Source organism: Grampus griseus (genome assembly GCF_964374135.1).
Source record: "Grampus griseus genome assembly, chromosome: 2".
NCBI classification, from domain to species: Eukaryota; Metazoa; Chordata; class Mammalia; order Artiodactyla; family Delphinidae; genus Grampus; species Grampus griseus.
In genome coordinates, this window is record NC_139018.1 from 168,370,603 (window position 1) to 168,390,189 (window position 19,587).

Below are 19,587 nucleotides of genomic sequence, written 5' to 3' on the forward strand. Positions count from 1 at the left end.
TTGCTTCCATGTCCTGGCTATTGTTATAAAGCAGAAACTAACACACCATTGTAAAGCAATGATACTCCAATAAAGATGTTAAAAAAAAAAAGTATCTAACCATTTTCCAAGACCTTTGAAAGAGGTTAGATTTCATTCGTAAATGCTGCCCTGCCCAATATGAATTGGCAGAGAAAGTGACCCTGGTCTTCTCTCTTTAGAGAAAAAGGCTTGGAAAGATCCAGTCTTTAAGGAGGTTGGTTGGGCTGCAGAGGCCATGGAAGGAAATCCTGTGTCAGAACATGAGTCTCCACCCACATTTTTACTCCCTGATGCCCTTCTTAGGCCCTCCACTAACTGTGCCTCTAATATTCATTGTTCCAGATTTGAAAAGAAATCTCTCACAACACGAAATTGGGAGGTGGTGGGCTTTGCGTTTCAGAACATTAATCCCTGCTTAATTAATTCAGAACAATTAATCCCTAATTGAATGAAAGAAACTGATCGAACAGACTTCAATTATGCATCACCTTTATTAGTTGCAACCCCAAGTTTTCCTTAAAACAGTAATATTTCACTTCTACTGATTTTATGTCCATTAAAGCCACGCCACCGTGCTGCAGAATTACCTGTATGCAATTAAGTACCGGATCTGTGCACTTTGATTTTGTTAACAAGTGGATAGAAAAGATTACATCATCTCATTGAGAAAAGGTTTTCCTCTGAGACCTTGTTCCATCCTGGTTTTCTTGAAAAGAGTTCGAGCAAAGGGCTATTTCAAAGGTTGATTCTTTCTCCTTTCACGACGCGTGCTCGAAATCTCCAAACATCCTGGAAATAATACCAAACACAGTGAGTTTATGGGACACTTTGATTTACCTATTCACCATAAGACAAAGTAGATTACTAGCATCTACAAGTGGTTAAATACTAAAAAGAAAAAAAACCCATCCACAATGGTCATAACAGTAAATAAAGCACATTCTGAGAGTCCAGTTAATGTACCTGCCAACATCTAAAATCATGTTTTGTAGCCAAGACAGTGAGTCCCCACTCGTGTCAGTCTTGTTTTACTTGGTGCTCGTGCTGATTACAGGTGTTGGAACTGGCGGTTAAATCTGGTCACAATACAAACAGTTTAGTACCCAAGCTCCTGCTTTTCCTTGGTTATGTTTGCCTGCCCCATTCTGAGCCATGTACCCCTGATTAGATCACTATCATGAAAATGATGTCCTGGGTTACTGGTTTGGGTTTTTTCTTCTTTGTTCCTAATAAAACAACTCAGACTTTCTTGTTTATTTTTGAGCAAACAGCAAGGTATCCTGGGAAGAACGATTTGGGAACTGGACCTGACTCTGAAATCTCCGTCACTTACGTAATTGAGGGCAATCTCTTGAACTCTTCATTTTCTCATTAAGAACTTGGAGCTATAATGACTGCTCCACTGGGTTTTGGTGAAGAAGAGAAGAAAAGGGATATGAACGTGCTTTTGTACCTGACAAAGAACTCTATAGCAGAAGTTAGTATTGTTCTTTTAAGTAAAGCCAATGAACTATAGCTGAGAGAGTAACGACAAATAAATACAGGAACTGATTCATTTAGTACAACTGTGACAGCCCTCAGACGTATATACATTTTTTTCCTGCCTTGAAATTCAGGGTGTTGGATGGAAGCACCAGTTGGCAAAATATGTTGCCTTTGTAGGACATTTAAGTACTGGACAAAGGGAGAAGGACAAGACTTCCAGGATGTGCCAGTGTGAGACCAGAGCATTTTCAGATATGGGATACATTCACAGATTCCAAAGAGAAAAGGGGTTAAGGGTGGAGGAAGATTTGTGCTCTGGGAAGTTGTTTCAGAAGGTGGTACCCTGCCTTTGGTGAGCAAGGCTCTTCAGAGTACTAGAAGGCCCTGAGTTATCATTACACTCAGCCTATTTGGGGGTCATGTCGCCCCCAGAATAGATGCATTTAGTTATCTAATGCACATTTAACAAGTAGGGTCAGGTTCTTGGTTCAGATGCTAAAATGTACACAATCTACGATGCAAATAAGTTTATTTGCCTTGACTGATAACTTGTTGTCGATCAGCAGCAGCATGGAATGTTCACCAGTTAAAAACAGATAATCTGCAGATGAGGTGTATTAATTAGGGAAGCATACGGAATACCGTCTTACGCCCGCTATGACAGGCATCCGTGATCTCTCATCTCTGCTACGTGCAGGCTCTCGTTAAACTCCAGATGCAAACTGACCCAAACAAACACTTGCTTGAGAATTGCTTTCTGGGAGTCTTACTGGAATTCCAAATGCATATACTCTCTTTACAAACAAAGGAGGCCTATGATTGACAGCCCAAACCTTTAAACCGTGTGCGTTCAGAAGGTAGCCTTGTCCTCCATTTGCTCTCCCCTGAATATGTTATCTACTTCCTCTCCTACCTGTCCGTTCTGCAACACGACGGCCTGCGTGCCACAGGACAGCCCAGAGACTTACAGAATTCAGGTCTCCCACGCTGGGGAAGGAAGTAGTACAAACAAACTCCACTGTCATTCTCAGGTCTCAGCAATGTTTCCGAAACGAGCTCTAAACCCAAGCATTTTATACTTTCAAATTAAATCAGGTATGAGAATTATTAAGCATCTGAAGAAAAGAAAAAACCAAGATCTTTACCTTGTCATTTCATACAAACATACATACCTTCAGGCTGACGTCTTTCACTCCATGGATTTTACTGGCTATCTCTAAAACTTCCTCTCCAATGTTTTCTTGACTGGTACCCTTCACATCGATGTAGTGGCAGTTGGCATCCGCAAAATGGCAGGAAATTGCCTGTGCAAAGTGAATCGATTCATGTTACAAAAACAAGGACAAACAAACAAAAAACACCCCGTTAACACCAGCAACCTAGCAAGGAGGCTTCTTTTAGAAAGTCAGTTCTGTCACTGAGCGTGCGATTTCTAGACTGAACGCTGTTCCCACGTGTCCTGAATCAGTCTCTCGATGGCTCAGCTGCTTTTTTTTTCCACCCAGCTAAAGGATAATTGAGAATTTACATGACGTTTTTCACTAGCTGTGTTATTTATTTTCCAAAGGTATATACGGGGCAGGGAACAGAATTATGTAAGTAAGAAGTCTTTAACTTTTTAGCATTTGATTTTTCTAATGAGTGGATACTGCCAAGTCCTACAGAGGAATGTATTGCAGGGTTTCTCATCACCTCAGTTACAGAAGTTACTCAGTTAAGTTTGTAATGAGTTGGTATTTCAATGGCCACAGATGATGGGGTGAAAAAACTGAAAAGACCTTGCAAAGGAAATAATAGGCAGACATCCCTCTTGAATCAGAAGGATGTTTAAAGTTTGATCGCATTCACATACAATACCCACCTCGTTTCCTTTTGAAGGTAGGATGGAAGTTCCTCGGTTCTCCCCATTCTTGAAGGAGTTATAAACAGATCTAACTTGCAAGGCGGTAGTTAAAACTCACCTTCCTTGTCACAGGTTAGTTGTCTTAGGGTGACTGCACCCATCAGAAGAGCTTCCTACTTTGCCCCAAATATCAAATTTCGAGGCAGTTGAGTCACAAACTTTATTTCCCATGGAAGCCCTAGTGCCATACCAAGCCATACTGGAGCCTGAGGCAACAGGGAAAAATTGTACAGTCCTACCTGTACCCTTTTATGTATTTTTTAATGGTTAATACTTCCCCAAACATTAAAGCAGTTAAAAAATATTGAAAAATTATAAAGTCAGTATATTAAAACACATTATTTCCAGCGTAGTGCCTGCACCCCTTTGCACAGTTCTGAGGGTCATGGTAGTGGAGGGTCTGACCTCGTCTTTAAAATTTTGGCATTGTGCTCACCATGGATTTTTTGGCATTAATTTTGATTTTTTAAACTACTACATTAAAATATTATGTAACTGGACTGTGGAGTGTTTTGGGTACCCCTGAGGGGAGTGCCTTCTTCCCTCATGCCCATCCCTCACCAGGCTCATGGAGCCTGCTGGATATTTGAATGAATGGAAGATGAAATCTGACAACTAACCCTCAGCCTCAGGGGACACAAGGGCTTGTTGTGACAGACTGGAAAACTTCCCTCGGCCCCAAAGAAGCCCCTAATATTTAGTACAAACAGCCATGTCATCATAGGGAAATGGGAGCCCATAGTATCGTCAGATCTGCGGAATCTTAGAGAGGCAAGGAATCTGGGAATTTATGAGAAATTATGTCAATTTTTAATGTAAGCACTGAAATCATGAAATTGAAAACACTGAGGCTAAGGGGTGAAAAACATGGCCATATCTGATTTCCGGGAGGCCAATTCAGACCTTCCTTTGCGATCAATAATATTTTCCCCAGTAGCAATAATATTACAAACGTTCCTCTTATATGAGCTGTACACATCCCAGATGTTCTTATTTGGTATGTCTGCCTTTGTTTTTGCCTCTGAAACCATACGCTAGCAGCTTCCAATTAAGTAAACTCTCACTCTGAAGCAATTCCATGAATGTTCAGTAGGCTGGGATCCTGAGGTCACCTGGCTCCTTGCTGCTGTGAGCAAGAAAGCGTGACGGAGGCAAATATATTTCCTGCTAAATAAACCAGACTAAAGGGCAGTTTAGTTAAAAGTCACAAATCCTTTAACTTTGAATATATCATGGCACTTTTGTTCCTAACCCGTTCATCTTCAGAAAGAGCTGTGATGTGAATGCATACCTTCCGGAATCCTTGACTTTTGTTCCGACCAGATCCATGGATGAGCAAAGGATGAAAGAAAACGGTGTCTCCTTTCTCCATCAGGAGGTGCACCCGGTCATTATTTTTGTCATAGTCCTGGATCCCGTGGAACATGATGTTAACCCCTCCCTAAAACACGAGAGAAGCCAAGTCCAGATGTGAGGAAGCCACTAATTAAGACCCTATCAATGACTCATCAGGAAAAAACAAAGCTTCTCTAAGTTCTTCCAAGAGAAACAGATAAATAAATTAGATTTAAAAAAACCAAAAAACCTTACATATACCAAAGCTTCTCAGATGACTGGTTTTAAGAAAGCCACATGTTGATGCTAAAATTTTGGACTTTTTAGACCGGATGAAAAATTTGGAATTTCCACCTACCCTTCATTACTGAATTATAAATGAAGATCTAGATCAGCTTTGCATTTTGTGGTAATGCAGGAGACCAGCTTTCCAGGTTAACCCATAATCATTCTTTCCCACCTGGAACTTGGCATAAATCATTCTTCTGTTACTCAGGAGCATCTCTGAGAAGCTAACTATTCTCCCAGACTAGGGGAGAGAAAATACTCAGTTTTTCTGGGCTGAAAAACCACTCATGTCACGTGCAGAGTAAAGAAAGAATAGTAAATTATAACATTATGGGAACTTCCCTGGTGGCGCAGTGGTTAATAATCCGCCTGCCAATGCAGGGGACGCAGGTTCCATCCCTGGTCCGAGAAGATCCCACATGCCACAGAGCATCTAAGCCCGTGCGCCACAACTGCTGAGCCTGTGCTCTAGAGCCAGTGCGCCACAACTCCTGAAGCCCGCGAGCCTACAGCCCGTGCTCCGCAACAAGAAAAGCCACTGCAATGACAAGCCCGCGCACCGCAACGAAGAGTAGGCCCCGCTCGCTGCAACTAGAGAAAGCCCACGCGCAGTAACGAAGACCCAATGCAGCCAAAAATAAATAAATAAAATAAAGAATAATTTTAAAAAATAATAAAATAAATAAAACATTGTGTTTGTTTATAACTATTTTCAAAGTTAGTCACTGTATTAGGTAATGGTTATGTCTTTATGGAAGAAGCTAAAACGAGAAGTGACAAAGTTTGCAAACCTTTATGGGTCTTTGGAGGGTAGCATCCCATTTCCTTTCCTAAGACTATCCCAAATACAAATTCCTTTTGGGGAATGACTACTTTCGTACTGCACTGTATTGGGACTTTGACCCAGTGAGCTTCTCTCCTTGCACAGGGTTGATATGTAACCAAGATAAGCTAATCTGACCTCCCACCGAGGCCGCTTTGAATCTGAGCAGAGAATCGAAGAGACCGGATGTAGTCAGGGTCCACTGCCCATGCCAGGTACCCCACCCAACTGTTCCCACCGAGCAAGGACTTCCGCTTTCCTTCCCCATCCCCCAACCCCCAGAGCTGGCCAGCTTTCCCACCGATTCTGCCTGCCCCTGCAGCCCTCCAAAACATTCCCTTCGGCTGAAGTCAGTGAAAACCCACTTCTGTTGCTTGCACCAACCTTTCCTAAACCTCAACTTAATCGACGAATTTCAGATTTTATATCAGAATCTAGACTCAAATATTTTCACTTAGCACTAATCCTCAGTGCAAGAATTCTAACTAGGGGCTTCCCTGGTGGCTCAGTGGTTAGGAATCCGCCTGCCAATGCAGGGGACACAGGTTCGATCCCTGGTCCGGGAAGATCCCACATGCGGAGCAACTAAGCCCATGCGCCACAACTACTGAGCCTACGCTCTAGAGCCCGCGTGCCACAACTGCTGAAGCCCACGCACCTAGAGCCCGCTCTCCGCAACAAGAGAAGACACTGCAGTGAGAAGCCTGCACACTGCAGCGAAGAGTAGCTCCCACTCCACAACTAGAGAAAGCCCGTGTGCAGCAACAAAGACCCAGTGCAGCCAAAAATAAAATTAATTAATATTTTTAAAAAAGAAGAATTCTCACTAGTTGGCACAGAAGTCCTGAGAGCCATATTCTTTACATCCCACAGAACCGTGTCCATTCTGTCTGCCTTAACAACAGGTGCTCTTCCCACCTTGATCATCATTATGGGATTTTTGAGACATTGCCTTATACCTAAAATGCTAAGAGTCTCCTCTCTGGTTTCTCTGCCTCTGGACTCTTATACCTGCAGTACATTCTGTGCCAGACCACAAGGTTATCGCCTTGAAGAACCAATTTGACCTCATCATTCATGGACCCCAAAGCATTAAACAGTCCTCCAGCATCATCAGCTGAATGGATAAACCATGAACAGCCTCGCAACAGGATACCACTCAGTCCTCCCCAGAGCCTCTCTCTGCCCGTCTGTTCAGCTGGAAGGAGATGATCCCACTTCTTTACTGCGAGACCCACCAATCAGGGTGTAAGACTCATGTGGCACTTGGCACACACATCTGGTGTTGCCGCTTTGTGTCTTACCTCTGCACTTAGGCTTCATAATCTCAGATCTTTTATAGCATCACCAAAGTTCCCCACTTTGGTTGGCTTTCAAGCACTTGTTGAAAGAACAAAGACAATCATTTTATCTGACATCCTTGAATTTTCCCTGATTCTTATTCTAAATCCTAGAACAATGTTTTGCTAAGAAAGGAAATGTCATCTTATTGGCAAAGCTCCTTATGTATACTGATGTGAAATCAAAACAACAAAAGATTCTGATCAAGACTCAGCCTCCAGGCAGACTTACCTCCCACTGGGGATAATCGTGTGTCTTCAAGGGGCCTCTGTGTGTCCCTGGGAGCACAACCAGACAGCCGTTGTCCCGGTCGATGTGCTCCATGGCTGTCCAGGCACAAACGATGCTATTGCTGGGCCTGAAGGGGAAATAGTGCAGATCCTGGTGCAAGGGGTGACGGGATGTCTTCTTGCCTAAAACAAAACCTGCTGTTAAAATAAGTAAACTCAAGTCTCAGAATTCTTCTCCTCTGCCTGAAAAACCAGAACAATGACCTATCCCTGCAAAAGCAAACAGATGAAACAATGCTAAAGAAAACCAGCCTCAACAGATAAGCACCAAATTGCAACACTGAATCAGCACAGTGACTGTCTTTTTTTTTTTGGCCATGACGCGAAGCATGAGGGATCTTAGTTCCCCAACCAGGGATTGAACCCATGCCCCTTGCAGTGGAAGCATGGAATCCTAAGTGCTGGACCACCAGAGAATTCCCATCAGCACAGTAACTCTGGATCCTGTCATTCTTTCTGGGCTTCTGGTAGCCAAGGACTACTTTACACTATTTTCTAGCATGCTGTACATATGTCATCACCTCTGTTGTGCTTTATTCCTTCCTAACTCTGGTTTGGGCACAGAGCTTAGTATTCCCAAAAAAAGGCTGATTAATTAAAGAGAGTGGTCAAATCTGAGGTCCTCTGATAGCCTTCAAAGTGCCTGGTACAAAAAAATATATCGTTAATTAACTAACTAAATAAATAAAAGGCCTCTCAGAGGTTTCCCCACCAAACTAGAAGCATTTGGTGTACAATCAATGTGGATTATCAGAGATACTAGGCCCATGTTTACATTTTTCCCTAGTTTTGCCCTCTGAACGTGGTTCCCCCAGGCCACCGGATCTCTCCAGGCAAGACACCCAAGGAGGGAAAGACTTGATGTTAAACTACAGACCTGTCACATAAACCTCTCCCAGCCATCAGGAGGAAGACAAAGTAGAAAAGGATCCAGAATCTCTAGTGGCCGATTTACTACCGCTGGTACAGCTGAATTTCTCAGTGTGGCCAAGAGCCATCTGCATTAGCATCTCTGGGTATGGTTAATAAAAATGCAGATTCCTGGGTTCTGTTTTCTGAATCAGTCTCTCTAGGAGGGAGGTCTTAGAAGCTACATTTTAGCAAGCACAGGAAATTTTAAGAATAACTGTGGTATATGATTTATAAGAATAGTTTTAATTTGGTAGTAATAGTAATGGCTTTAGATCAGGAAGGCAAAGTCCCCACTCTCATGCATGGGTGAGACTGCTAACAAGGCTGAGAGATGTTGAATAACAGCCTCTGGGGTGTAGGGACAGTCGTGTTTACTGAACTGCATCTTTCAGAAGCCAGATGTGTAAAAACCCAGCGATAACCCTATACTTCAATGTTTTTATGATGTAAGCTATCTTAAGACTTAAATGAAAGTACATATATTCATTGATGCGAAGTTTAGCAGTTGTACACATTGCTATTAGTTAGGACATCAACCTTATGTACTTAAACACTTTTTTTGTTGTTGTTGTTGCTTCTGCTTTACAAATAAGAGCTCTTTACCAGAATCTGGAGGTTTGTTTATCAGCATCGTATGCATGGCCATAATATTGGGTCCGGTGAAGCACTCCACATATTTCAGAATCTAAGGGAGAGGGGGAAGAAAGTTCATGGGAAATCAGATACACAGGCAGGTGGCACAAAGTACATCTGTCTATACAAGAACTCAGATGGCAACTGTTTAAAACAATCAATTGATGTTTCACAACCTTGCAAACAAACCATGGAAAAGTCAGCAACTGGAAATCATTGGAAATTTACAACACTCGGAACTAAACAGGCTTTTTGGAGCCAGCTGGAAACTTGCGTACTTCTCCTACAAGAGAGACGTGAGTCTCTGTGAGACACCAGCTGCAAAGGGCAGGAATGCCCTTCTTTCCACCAAAGCTGTTGCCAGTTGCCCAGTGAGAAGGCAGCTTCCTTTTCCTTCACGGAGACTCTTCGTAAGAAGGGACCACGAAAGGCCCCGACAGGTCTGCCGCTGTCATGAGTAACCCCGAGGGCAGGAGAACAGGGGCCTGGAGACCACTTCACAATCAGCATGGCCATTAATTCAACAACTCCCTCCTAAGGTCTCTGAACCAGGCAGAGTGACAGCAAATAGGGACACAACAGTGAACAAGATAAGCGGGTCCCTGCCCCAAAGGAGTTTATATGCTGGTGGGAAAAAAGGTGTTAAACACATAATGACGTGGGCCGATGTGGTTGAGACCCACGCTCCGAGGAATAAGCTGCAATGGGAGCAAGTGACAAGGAGGACCACCTCCTGCATCAGACCCACTAGAAAGGAGTAAAAAGCAGAAAGGACTCAACACTGCATGCCTCCTACCTGCCAGGGGCTTTCTATATATTGACACATCAGCTCGGTTAAGCCTCACAATAGTCCCTGAAAATTAATGCCCCCATTCATTAATAATACTTTGAAATGAATGCCCTACACGAATAAGATGCCTAAGTTTGCAGAGCCAGTTAAATGAAAAAGATGGTATTCAAACTCCCTTTCTGTCTGCCTCCAAAAAATGAAGCACAGTCTACGGCTCTCTCACTATTTGATCTCTTGTGTATAAGGAAAATTGGCAGTTTGAGTATGAAACACTTGAAATGTTACAAAAATCTCAGGAGTCAGGCCTCATGCTTGTTTTTTTAATAAGAAGTTTGTCTTTTTTTTTTTTTTGGTATTCACTTAGGCTGCGATTTTCTAAACCTTCGTCATTCAAGAGCCATCCTCACCGTTTCTGTCCTGCTTTGCAGAATTTCCCAATATATTTAGCCAATATTCTCCCTAAATTAAATTAACTCACTTCTTTTACTTAGTTTTTTTTCTTTTTTAAAATATTTATTTATTTATTTTTGGCTGCGTTGGGTCTTCGTTGCTGTGCGCAGGCTTCCTCTAGTTGCGGCGAGCGAGGGCTACTCTTTGTTGCGGTGAGCGGGCTTCCCATTGCGGGGACTTCTCTTGTTGCGGAGCACGGGCTCTAGGCACGCGGGCTTCAGTAGTTGTGGCACACAGGCTCAGTAGTTGTGGCACACGGGCTTAGTTGCTCTGCGGCATATGGGATCTTCCCAGACCAGGGCTCAAACCCGTGTCCCCTGCATTGGCAGGTGGATTCTTAACCACTGCGCCACCAGGGAAGTCCCTCTTTTACTTAGTTTTATCCTGATTAATAATATTCCTGAAATCATGGATTTGAGGTGCTGGTTCATTTTTCCAATACATATTAAAATAAATACCCAGCTATTAAAAGAATGCCTACCTCCCTAAAATCATTTCATGAACCACCAGATACGTGGTTCACATGTTACAGAGGTAGGAAATCTGAAAGTCCCGATAGAGCTCAATCTACTACATGTTGCCTGTGATTTCCAGCTTTTTATCCTCGATCCACCCACACAACTTCCATTTCTATAACAGGACTTGAGGTTGGGAAGCATGCAGGGCTCAGAGGGGCCACTTCTCCTCCCACCCCCAACCCAAGGGGCCCGACATCCCAGGTGGCTCAGCTGTACAGTCTTTCTTCACGAATCAGATTTTTGAACAGCACTTGAGATTATAGTTTCTAGTGAGTACTTTGTGCCAAGTGTCCTTTCAAACCATTCTAAATAAATGGTCATAAACTGTAGTACATTTATGCAATGGAATACTATGCAATAGTTTACAAAGTATAAAGTAGATCCAGAGATACTAATATGGAAAGATGTCTCAGATCTACTGCAAGTGGAAGAACAAAGTGACAACCAGTACGTTCCCTGTCACACAAAAGGTGGGGTTATACAGATATGCTTGAGTATACCTGAAATAATTCTAGATGAATACATAAAAAAACTGAACAGTGAGTGGTGCTGGGGGTGGGAGAGTTCACTTTTCATTTCATGTCCTTCCATACTATTTGGATATTTTTATAAATATGAACTACTCTTAAAGAATAATTTTTAAAAAACTAGTTTACATTTATTTGTTTGCTTTGTTTTTGGCTTCGTTGGGTCTTGGTTGCTGGGCACAGGCTTTCTCTAGTTGCGGTGAGCAGGGGCTACTCTTAGTTGCAATGCATGGGATTCTCATTGCGGTGCCTTCTCTTGTTGCAGAGCACAGGCTCTAGGTGCGTGGGCTTCAGTAGTTGTGGCTCGGGCTTCAGCAGTTGTGGCTCTCAGGCTCAGTAGTTGTGGCGCACGGGCTTAGTTGCTCTGCGGCATGTGGGATCTTCCCGGACCAGGGCTCAAACCCATGTCCCCTGCATTGGCAGGTGGATTCTTAACCACTGCGCCACCAGGGAGGCCCTAGTTTACATTTAAAAACAAACTCACACCTCTACTGACCAGATCATAAAACAAAATGAAAAAATAAATGGATATTACAGTAAATAGCCTCAGCATTGTCACCCCTGTGGAAGTGCCTGTATGAAGTGTGAGAAAGGCTCTCTTGCTCTGTCTTACCACAGAATTCCTGCTCTCCTTCACCAGAAATAATTAGCAAAAGCAGGATTTCTCAGTCTTGGCACTACTGACATTTTGGGCTGGATAATTCTTTGTTTGCGGGAAGGGGCTCTTCTGTGCATGATAGCATCCCTGGGCCCAAGTAGCAGCATCCCTGACCTCCACCCATTAGAAGCCAGCAGGACACCATTCCTCCTGCCTGACAAGCAAACACGTCTCCAGACATTGCCAAATGTCCATCTCTGATTGAGAACCACCACTCTAGGACCCCAGTAGAAAAGGGCTAGATGAAGTAAAAAATAATAATAATATTTCAGAGGCAGGCATGCAGATGGGCAATTAGCTTAAAGAGAAAGAGAACACAAGAAGGCCTTGAACCTCAGGGAGGGTGCAGTATCTGAAGAGTTCCTTATCTTCTTGGAAATCTTGGACCTTGGTGATCACTTTCTCACTTGGCACATACTCTGATTTTGCAATGGTCACATCTCTCATCACCATCAGTCCCAGTGGTTTCACCTCCATTCTGCAGATTCTTTCAAACTCATCCCTAGAAAATTCAATTGGTAAATGATGTCATTACCACAGGCTCCAAGCACCTCCCTGGCCTTGTTCTGTGGAAAGACTCGAAGGTTTGGGGGTGGTTTTTCTGCACCAAGTTGGCCTCTAGCCCCAGGTTGAATAGTTCTGATGGGAGGAAGGAGAAAATGGCCAACTCAGAAGTGCCTGCCTCCTAACTGTGAGGCTGAAACTTGCTCCCAGAGTTCAAATATTCCTTAGCTTGGCAGACCAGTAGGGAAATATTTGTGAGTTGGTTTCATCTGAATGAAAGAGCAAACACCTCCCTAGCACTACAATAAGCCAGGCCCTGTTTAAAGTATTCTCTCTCTATTTTACCTATTTAGTCCTAAAAACAACTCTAGGACATAAGTACTGTTATTTCCCCTGTTTTGCAGATATGGAAACAGGCATGGAAAGGTTAAGGAATTGCCTCATACACACAATGTTAAGCGACGGGGCTAAGATTAAAGCCAGCCACCCTGGCTCGAGCCCAGGTTCTAACAAACCACTTCCTAACAAACCCAATCCCTGAAAAATATCTGTACAGACACAAGCTAATCTTACTCATATTCCCACTATACACATATAATACATATTTCTGTTATATAACAAATAGTGTTACTGTACCTAAAATATTGAATATCAGCATCAGACACCAAATTTTTAATGACAAGAAATCCATTTTCTTCATAAAATTTTCTCTGTTCTAGGCTTAGAATATTATTATCCCGAGTATACCTAAAGGAGAAAAAAACCTCAAGTAAGTCCAATTTAAAAATCACAACCTAACAATATGTATCAAGAACCTGAGAAATGTATGTACTCTTCCACTAAGCATTTTTATTTCTAAGACTTTAAGGAAATAGTCTGAAAAAAATGTTAAAGCTTTAGATCCAAAGCATTAATTACTGTCACCAAGAACTGGAGGAGTAATTAACTCATCATATTATATCCATTCAATGGGACGTGACTCAAGCATTAAAAACAAAGAGCCTATAATAGCATGGACAATGCCTATTAAATTAAAATATGACAACGATGTAAAACCAAGGCACGACTTCTTTAAAAAAAAGACTATAAGGAAGTACAAAAAAAATTTTTACTAGTGATTGCCTTTATGTAATGGCATTACGGATGATGTTTTTTTAATTCCTTCTATTTCTCTGCTTTTAAAATTTATTCTGTAATGAATATGGTTTTTCAGATGGGAAACTAATATATTTTATGTTTTAAATTGTCTAGTTCGTGCACTCACAGAAGAAATCAAAGTAACAAAAATCTGAATAAGTGTACAGCGCACACACACAAACTCAGATCACCCTGTCCATTACTCTGGTTTGGAACTGTGACCCTATGAGAATATTCCACGGAGATCAATGTTTTCCACTTCAAAGGTGATTTTAAGACAAACCAAAGATGCTAGCTAATACATCAGACTAACCAAACGACAGGCTAATTTAAATGAGATATACGATGCCTGAATTTTACAAAATAAGATTATGCACTTTCTCACATTTTTCCCCCTTTCTGAATTTTAAAATACATATAGAAAAAGTCAGGGTCTTCAAAATTTTCCATGATCGTTAGAACAAATCCTGGAAATGGAGGATTTGTATAATGCATTCTCATCGGGCAACATGTATTTTAAATCCTAGTTACCACTAGAAAAAAAAAAAAAACCTTTATATACATTGTATGGTTAAAAATTAAAATTAGATCTACTCACTGGAATTGTTGAGGATGGAAGCCGGCAGGAGAAACAGTCCCTGAAGTGTGGTGCGCTATCTAGGATGTGAATTAAGGCAAATGAAGTAAAGTTTAGGTGTCAACCTTTTCTAGAAACGGTCTGCCCTGTATTGGTTTTCACAAGGGAAGACGGGCTCTAAGTAGTCACCAAGCAAACTGATGACACACGTAAGCTCTGATGCGCTGCTGCTTACCTCATTTCATTTCACAATAGCCTGTGGAGGTGGCTGCAAGCCAGGAGCTTTACTATTCCTGTTGCATAGAGAAGGAACCCTAGGCTGGGAGAGCTCAGTAACTAGTCCAAGGTCACCGAGCAGAAAACAGCTGAGCCAAGGCTTCCACACGGTTTTCAGAGTTTCCATCCGTTTCATTCCCCCGGCTATTTCTCCCACCGAACTACTGAACAAATAAAAATGGAAAGGCTCTATTCTAGAAATAAGGAGAAACCTGTGCTATTCAAAAGAGGAACTTAACTTAGTAGGAGTCTAGTCCAAAATATTATCAATATTGGCTGGTCATTAGAAAAAAAAAGTGTACCTTTATAGAAAATGTTTGCCAACCCTGGCTCAAGACTAGGAGCTGTTGGGACTTCACTGGTGGTGCAGTGGTTAAGAATCCACCTGCCAATGCAGGGGACATGGGTTCGATCCCTGGTCCGGGAAGATCCCGCATGCCGCGGAGCAACTAAGCCCGTGCGCCACAACTACTGAGCCTGCGCTCTAGGGCCCACGAGCCACAACTACTGAGCCCCCGTGCCACAACTACTGAAGCCCGTGTGTCTAGAGCCCATGCTCCGCAACAAGATAAGCCACTGCCTTGAGAAGCCTGCGCACCATAATGAAAGAGTAGACCCCGCTCGCCGCAGCTAGAGAAAGACCACGCACAGCAACGAAGACCCAAAGCAGCCAAAAATAAATAAATTATAAAAGAAACAAAACTGAGTTATTTGTAGTGAGGTGGATGGCCCTAGAGTCTGTCATACAGAGTGAAGTAAGTCAGAGAGAGATAAACAGATATCATATGCTAACACATATATATGGAATCTAAAAAAGAAAATGGTTCTGATGAACCTAGGGGCAGGACAGGAATAAAGATGCAGATGTAGAGAATGGACCTGAGGACACGGGTAGGGGCAAGTGTAAGCTGGGATAAAGTGAGAGAGTAGCATGGACATATATACACTACCAAATGTAAAATAGCTAGTGGGAAGCAGCCGCATAGTACAGGGAGATCAGCTCGGTGCTTTGAGACCACCTAGAAGGCTGGGATAGGGAGGGTGGGAGGGAGACACGACAGGGAGGAGAAATGGGGATATATGTATATGTATAGCTGATTCACTTCGTTATACAGCAGACACTAACACACCACTGTAGAACAATTATACTCCAGTAAAGATGTTAAAAAAAAAAGACAGCCCAAAGAACAGGAAAAAATGTTTGCAATCATATATCTGATAGGGGACATGTATCTAGAATATAATAAAGAACTATTACAACTCAATAATAAAAAGATAAATAGCCCAATTAAAATTTGACAAAGGAGGGACTTCCCTGGAGGTCCAGTGGTCAAGACTCCATGCTCCCAATGCAGAGGGCACAGATTCGATCCCTGGTTGGGAACTAAGATCCCGCATGCTGCACAGCACAGCCAAAAAAAAAAAGAAACACTAGTTGCCTTAGATTTAAGATTTGCAGCAATACAGCCTTTCACAGGCCTCTGAATTACCTATGGTGTCTCAAAAGAAAAAAAAAAGTCTATAAAATAAACAATGACTCCAAGAAAAATATGATCCACGTAGCAGAGTATCATTTTAAATATCTTACAGAACTAGAAATTCCTTTTTGTTTTCTATCCAGTAATCACAGATGACTGACTTAGCATCTTGGTTTTTTTCTTCTCATTTTTTTCATTGTTTCTTTAGCTTAAAGAGTTACTTTCAGAATGTCACTTCTCTTAAACATGTTATCCTTTTTGAATGATGTCTTTATATAACTGGGGACAATATAATAGTCAAGGAGATGGGAATTCCCTGGAGGTCCAACAGTGGAGGGCCCAGGTTCAATTACTGGTCGGGGAACTAAGATCCCACAAACCACGCGGTGAGGCCAAAAAGAAAACGTCAAGGAGGGGCTTCCCTGGTGGCGCAGTGGTTGAGAGTCTGCCTGCCAACGCTAGGGGATACGGGTTCGTGCCCCGGTCCGGGAAGATCCCACATGCCGCGGAGCGGCTGGGCCCGTGAGCCACGGCCGCTGAGCCTGCGCGTCCAGAGCCTGTGCTCCGCAACGGGAGAGGCCACGGCAGTGAGAGGCCCGCATACCGCAAAAAAAATAATAGTAAATAAAATAAAATGTATCAGAAACAAGTGCAAACAGATCGCTGGGCCCCATGCCCAGGTATTTTGATACCACAGGTCTGAGATGAGCCTGAGTATCTGCGTTTTTAACAATTGCCCAGGTGACGCTGATACTGCTGGTCCGGGGACTGCACTTTGACAACCACTGCTTCCCTTAAATGACCTTGGTCAGGAGTTTTCATCTCCCCTAGCCTCGACTGTTTTCTCAACTGTAAAATGAGATTACAGAGTCACCTGGGTTCCCTTCATCAGTTTGTGGATGAAATTTTAAATTTACAACGGTTCCGATTCATCAAGGCTTGGAATTCAGCAGAGAGAGCAATAGTGAAAGTAAAAGAAACAGCCAGTAAGATCGTTTTAGGAAAGATTTCAGGATCCTAAATATAGCAGAACAGGCCACAAGGGAAAAAAATCCCAGGCCCAGTTTTCTGCGGAGTTTCCAAAGGTTCGCGCTGAACGAGAACACTTAAACTGAGCAGGCAAAAACAATTCTATAAAGCTACTTGACTTCTATGTCACAGTGACATCTCTCTGGATCCAAGGCCCGTAGCGCACACATGCTCTCGGGGATTAACTTCTCAAGGCCTGACCAGGAGGGGACACAGGGCACCCAGCCCTTCTCCAGGAGACAGTGTTAGCTCCACGGGGCTCCCCTGGAGAAGCAAGAGCTGCTCCGCCCTGAGAGGACTCCGTGGCTCCTCCAGGTAGCTCGGCGCCCCCGTTTACGGTCTCGGTCTCTGGGCAGCCGCGGCCATCAGGCGCGGCCAAGTGCAGAAAGCGACAAGGTAGCAGAAAGCAGGCCCGCTCGGTAACGACTTCCCCCCCGCCCCCCCGCCCCCAAAGCCGGGGAACAGAGGCCCTGAGGGCCCGGACGGCTGCAGCGACGCCACTCCAGTCGCTGGGGCCAGCAGTCCCGGGCCTACCGGGCGGGCCGGTCCCCTCTGGGGCATTGGGGACCACCGGCTCCTGGGGTCGCACCTATCCTCGCCCCCAGGGCCCGGAAGAGACGTGACCATTCACGGGGACAGGCGGCGCGGAGCAAGGAAGAGCCAGCGCGGCGGCTGTGTGATGCGCCTTGATAGCCACCACCCTTCCAGCTCGAGACCCCCGCACCCAAAGGATACGACGGCCCCGGCCGAGCGGCCGCCGAGGTGTCGCAGCAAGACGCGCAGGCGGGCGGAGGCGCGATCCTCGTCCATGGCATCGGGCGGGGGGACAGCCGGTGGCCCGGCCTGGGCCGCACTTAACTCCGCGGGCGACCCCCGCCTCCGCGCGGCGGGCGGGGCTTGGCACGGACGCAGCTCAACCGGGCCGCGGGGCTCGGGGAAGCGCCGCCTCCGGGGAGCGGCCTAGGGCGCTACGCGCAGCTTCACATGGCGACCACAGCGTGGGGTCGCTGCCTGCGCACCTTGCTTCTAGCGGATCGCAGAGGTCATCTTTGTCGCACAGAGCAGGAAGCTAGTCCCCAAGGGCTCGGTCACTAGGGTAAGATCAACCAGGAGGAAATCCAGCCAGAACATAACATGCTTAATGGCATAGTTTCCACTTATTTTATGCTGTATGACTGATCCTTCCACTAAACTGCTGAAGGAATAAAAATTCAAATGTTCAGCCCTAGAAGCAACATGTGCTTTCCAAAAGAGACCTTTAATTTTGTGGGAATCCAGTCCGAAATATTAGAAACAGTTTGGTCATTTTTAAAAAGTGTAATAAATGATTGTAGGAAATGTCTAAACCACGGTCTAGTATAACATTTTTTATTTTTTTGGCGGGCCACGCAGCATGCGGGATATTAATTCCCCGACCGGGGATGGAACCCCTGCCCCCTGCAATGGAAGCGCGGTGGGTCCTAACCACTGGACTGCCAGGGAATTCCCTAATTTTAAATTTAGTAAAGAACCAGAATTTTTTTTTCCCCCAATGGGATGAGTTTGGGGATGAGTGTGTGAAACCATCACCACCATCAAGGACATAAACATCCATCGCCTCTCAGTTTCCTCCCACACTGTTTATCTCATTTGTGTGTGTGTGTGTGCATGTGCGTGTGTGTGTATGTGTGGTAAGAGCACAACACAAGATCTACACTTCCAGCAAATGTTAAGTATAGGATGAAGCATTTTTAGCTACAGGCACTATGCTGTATTGCAGATCTCCAGAACTGTTTTCTCTTGCATAACTGAAACTTTGTACCCACCTCTCCATGTCTTCCTCCCATATGCCCTGGTAACCATCATTCTCCTCTGTGCTTCTATGAGGTTGACTTTTTTTTTTTTGAGGTTGACTCCTTTAGATTCTACATAGTAGTATCATGTAGTATTTGTCCTTCTGTGATTAGCTTATTTCACTTAGCATTATGCTCTCAAGGTTTATCCATGTTGTCACAAATGGCAGGATTTTCTTCTTTATTAAGGCTGAATAACATTCCACTGTATGTATATACCCCGTTGTCTTTACCCGTTCATCCATTGATGGACACTTAGGTTGTTTCCATTATCTTGGCTATTGTAATAATGCTGCAGTGAACATGGGGGTGTATGTATCTCTTTGAGATCCTGATTTCAGTTCATTCGGATAAATACCTAGAACTGGGGTTGCCCGATCATATGGTAGTTCTATTTTTAATTTTTTTGAGGTACCTTTATAGTGTTTTTCATAGTGGCTGTAAGAGCTAGAAATTCTTTCCATAAGATCTCTTTTCCATCTAATATCTACAGATGGCTGGCTAAGAATGTCCTTGGGGTTTTTTCCTCTCATTTTTAAATTGTTTCTTTATCTTAAAGAGTTACTTTCAGAACGTCTCACCTCGTAAACATGTTTTGATTTCTTGATGATGCCTTGATACAATGTGGTGAAACTGCCTTGGTCAAGGAGAGAAGCAGGACTCAGAATTACTGTAAGCTGCTGCCTGTTTTCTCCAAGGCAGAAAGGAGAAAGGACTGTCTTTGGGCTTCCACCTCTGGATTCTTTATTCTCTTTCCATGATTCCTCCTTACCCACACTC

General features: G+C 43.7%; 1 protein-coding gene across 1 annotated transcript; it reads right to left on the bottom strand.

Moving 5' to 3' along the window:
• Positions 1-493: 493 nt before the first annotated feature.
• On the bottom strand, positions 494-17,868 carry PHYH (phytanoyl-CoA 2-hydroxylase). The gene is made up of 9 exons (XM_082647826.1): positions 17,711-17,868; positions 14,214-14,272; positions 13,115-13,225; positions 12,308-12,476; positions 9,002-9,083; positions 7,428-7,609; positions 4,701-4,850; positions 2,679-2,810; positions 494-810 (listed from the first exon to the last, which is right to left on the bottom strand). Exons 1-9 carry the CDS (start codon positions 17,783-17,785, stop codon positions 757-759), a joined length of 1,014 nt encoding a protein of 337 aa, XP_082503952.1. The 5' UTR covers positions 17,786-17,868; the 3' UTR covers positions 494-756.
• Positions 17,869-19,587: the final 1,719 nt, after the last annotated feature.

Bases quoted from the DNA above. Each gene is read 5' to 3' on its own strand.
- PHYH (XM_082647826.1), bottom strand. From the start codon at position 17,785: ATGGACGAGGATCGCGCCTCCGCCCGCCTGCGCGTCTTGCTGCGACAC. The intron at 7,610-9,001 runs GTAAAGAGCTCT...GTTTTGTTTTAG, and splicing joins AAACAAACCTCCAGATTCTG to GCAAGAAGACATCCCGTCAC. The intron at 811-2,678 runs GTATGTATGTTT...TATTATTTCCAG, and splicing joins TGAAAGACGTCAGCCTGAAG to GATGTTTGGAGATTTCGAGC.